The sequence below is a fragment of the Chrysochloris asiatica genome, unplaced genomic scaffold, assembly GCF_000296735.1.
Source record: "Chrysochloris asiatica unplaced genomic scaffold, ChrAsi1.0 scaffold00119, whole genome shotgun sequence".
In the NCBI taxonomy this organism is placed as follows: Eukaryota; Metazoa; Chordata; class Mammalia; order Afrosoricida; family Chrysochloridae; genus Chrysochloris; species Chrysochloris asiatica.
This window is the reverse complement of record NW_006408637.1, coordinates 4,149,815-4,150,964: the sequence shown is the minus strand read 5'-3', so window position 1 is coordinate 4,150,964 and position 1,150 is coordinate 4,149,815. Positions and strand designations below refer to the sequence as shown.

Genomic DNA, 1,150 nt, shown 5'->3' with positions numbered 1-1,150 from the left:
TGGCACTATAGGATAAGCACTGGCCTGTTAACTGTAGGGTCAGTGGTTTGGTTCAAACCCTTAGAACCCTACAAAGGTTCATTATGAGTCAGAACTGACTCAACATCACTTAACAATAATGACATATAGATTAAATATTAAAACATAATATATAAAATAAAATAATGCAAACATTAGAATAAAATACAAGATAACTTGTTTTACGTATTCTTGGAATGAAGAAGGCCTTTTTAAGTGTACCATCAAATTCAGAAGCCACAGAGAAAAGGACTGACAGATTTGACTTTACACAATTTTTTTTTCATTTCCTGAAGATTGACTCAGAGTAGGTGGGATGTATAATTGGTTAACATACTCACTGCAAACTTGGAGGTTCAATCCACCCAGAGATACACTGAAAGAAAGGCCTGGTAATCTACTTCCAAACTTGATTCTATAACTTTATTGAAATCTATATGTTAATCAAGGAAAGCACTATTTATAAAGCAGAAAATGTCTAAGGTACGAACTGCGATCTTACCTCCAGTAACAATTACATTTGCTTTTATACAGTAACAAAATGTGTTTGCTCCTCTTGGCATAGAAAACTCTCTGACAGGCCTGGAAAACACAAATTTGATGTAAAACTGGTCAATTATTTTTTTTATAAAGTGAATTTAAAATTATAAATAGACTATGTTTAAAAAGTTTACTTCTGAGTTAGTTATTTGAATCCATTTGTTCAAAGAAAGTATTTTAAGTAATGATTAATCCTCACTGACCCACAGAAATCTATTTAATCCATGATTTTATTAGTACAGAACTTATTTTTGTTTCAGTTGTTTTTTTTAAGTCTAGTCTTCCATCCTGGAACTATGGTTGTGCTGGTGGTGAGGATGGAAAGAGATACAGCTTGTCTTAACCCAAAGAGAATACCAGGTGGCTAAATAAGTTAATTTTTAAAAACACAATACCTGGAACACATTTGGATGATTTGTTGAATGTAAAACTGATAATCTTGTCTATAAATTGTATGATTTGTTGAATGTAAAACTGATAATCTTGTCTATAAACCTTCACCCAATTCACAATAAAGTTTAAAAATAAATAAATAAATGTAATTCGGGGGGGTGGGGAAGAATGGCTCAAACAAGTGACCAAAATACAGAGC

At 31.9% G+C, this 1,150-nt stretch overlaps 1 protein-coding gene across 1 annotated transcript in view; it reads right to left on the bottom strand.

The window, feature by feature from the left end:
• The window catches only part of WDR64 (WD repeat domain 64), a 457,550-nt gene that overhangs the window by 334,986 nt on the left and 121,414 nt on the right, over window positions 1-1,150 (bottom strand). The window contains exon 8 of the mRNA XM_006868582.1: window positions 521-600. Within this exon, the coding sequence (XP_006868644.1) occupies window positions 521-600 (80 nt within the window). The remainder of the gene's footprint in view (window positions 1-520; window positions 601-1,150) is intronic.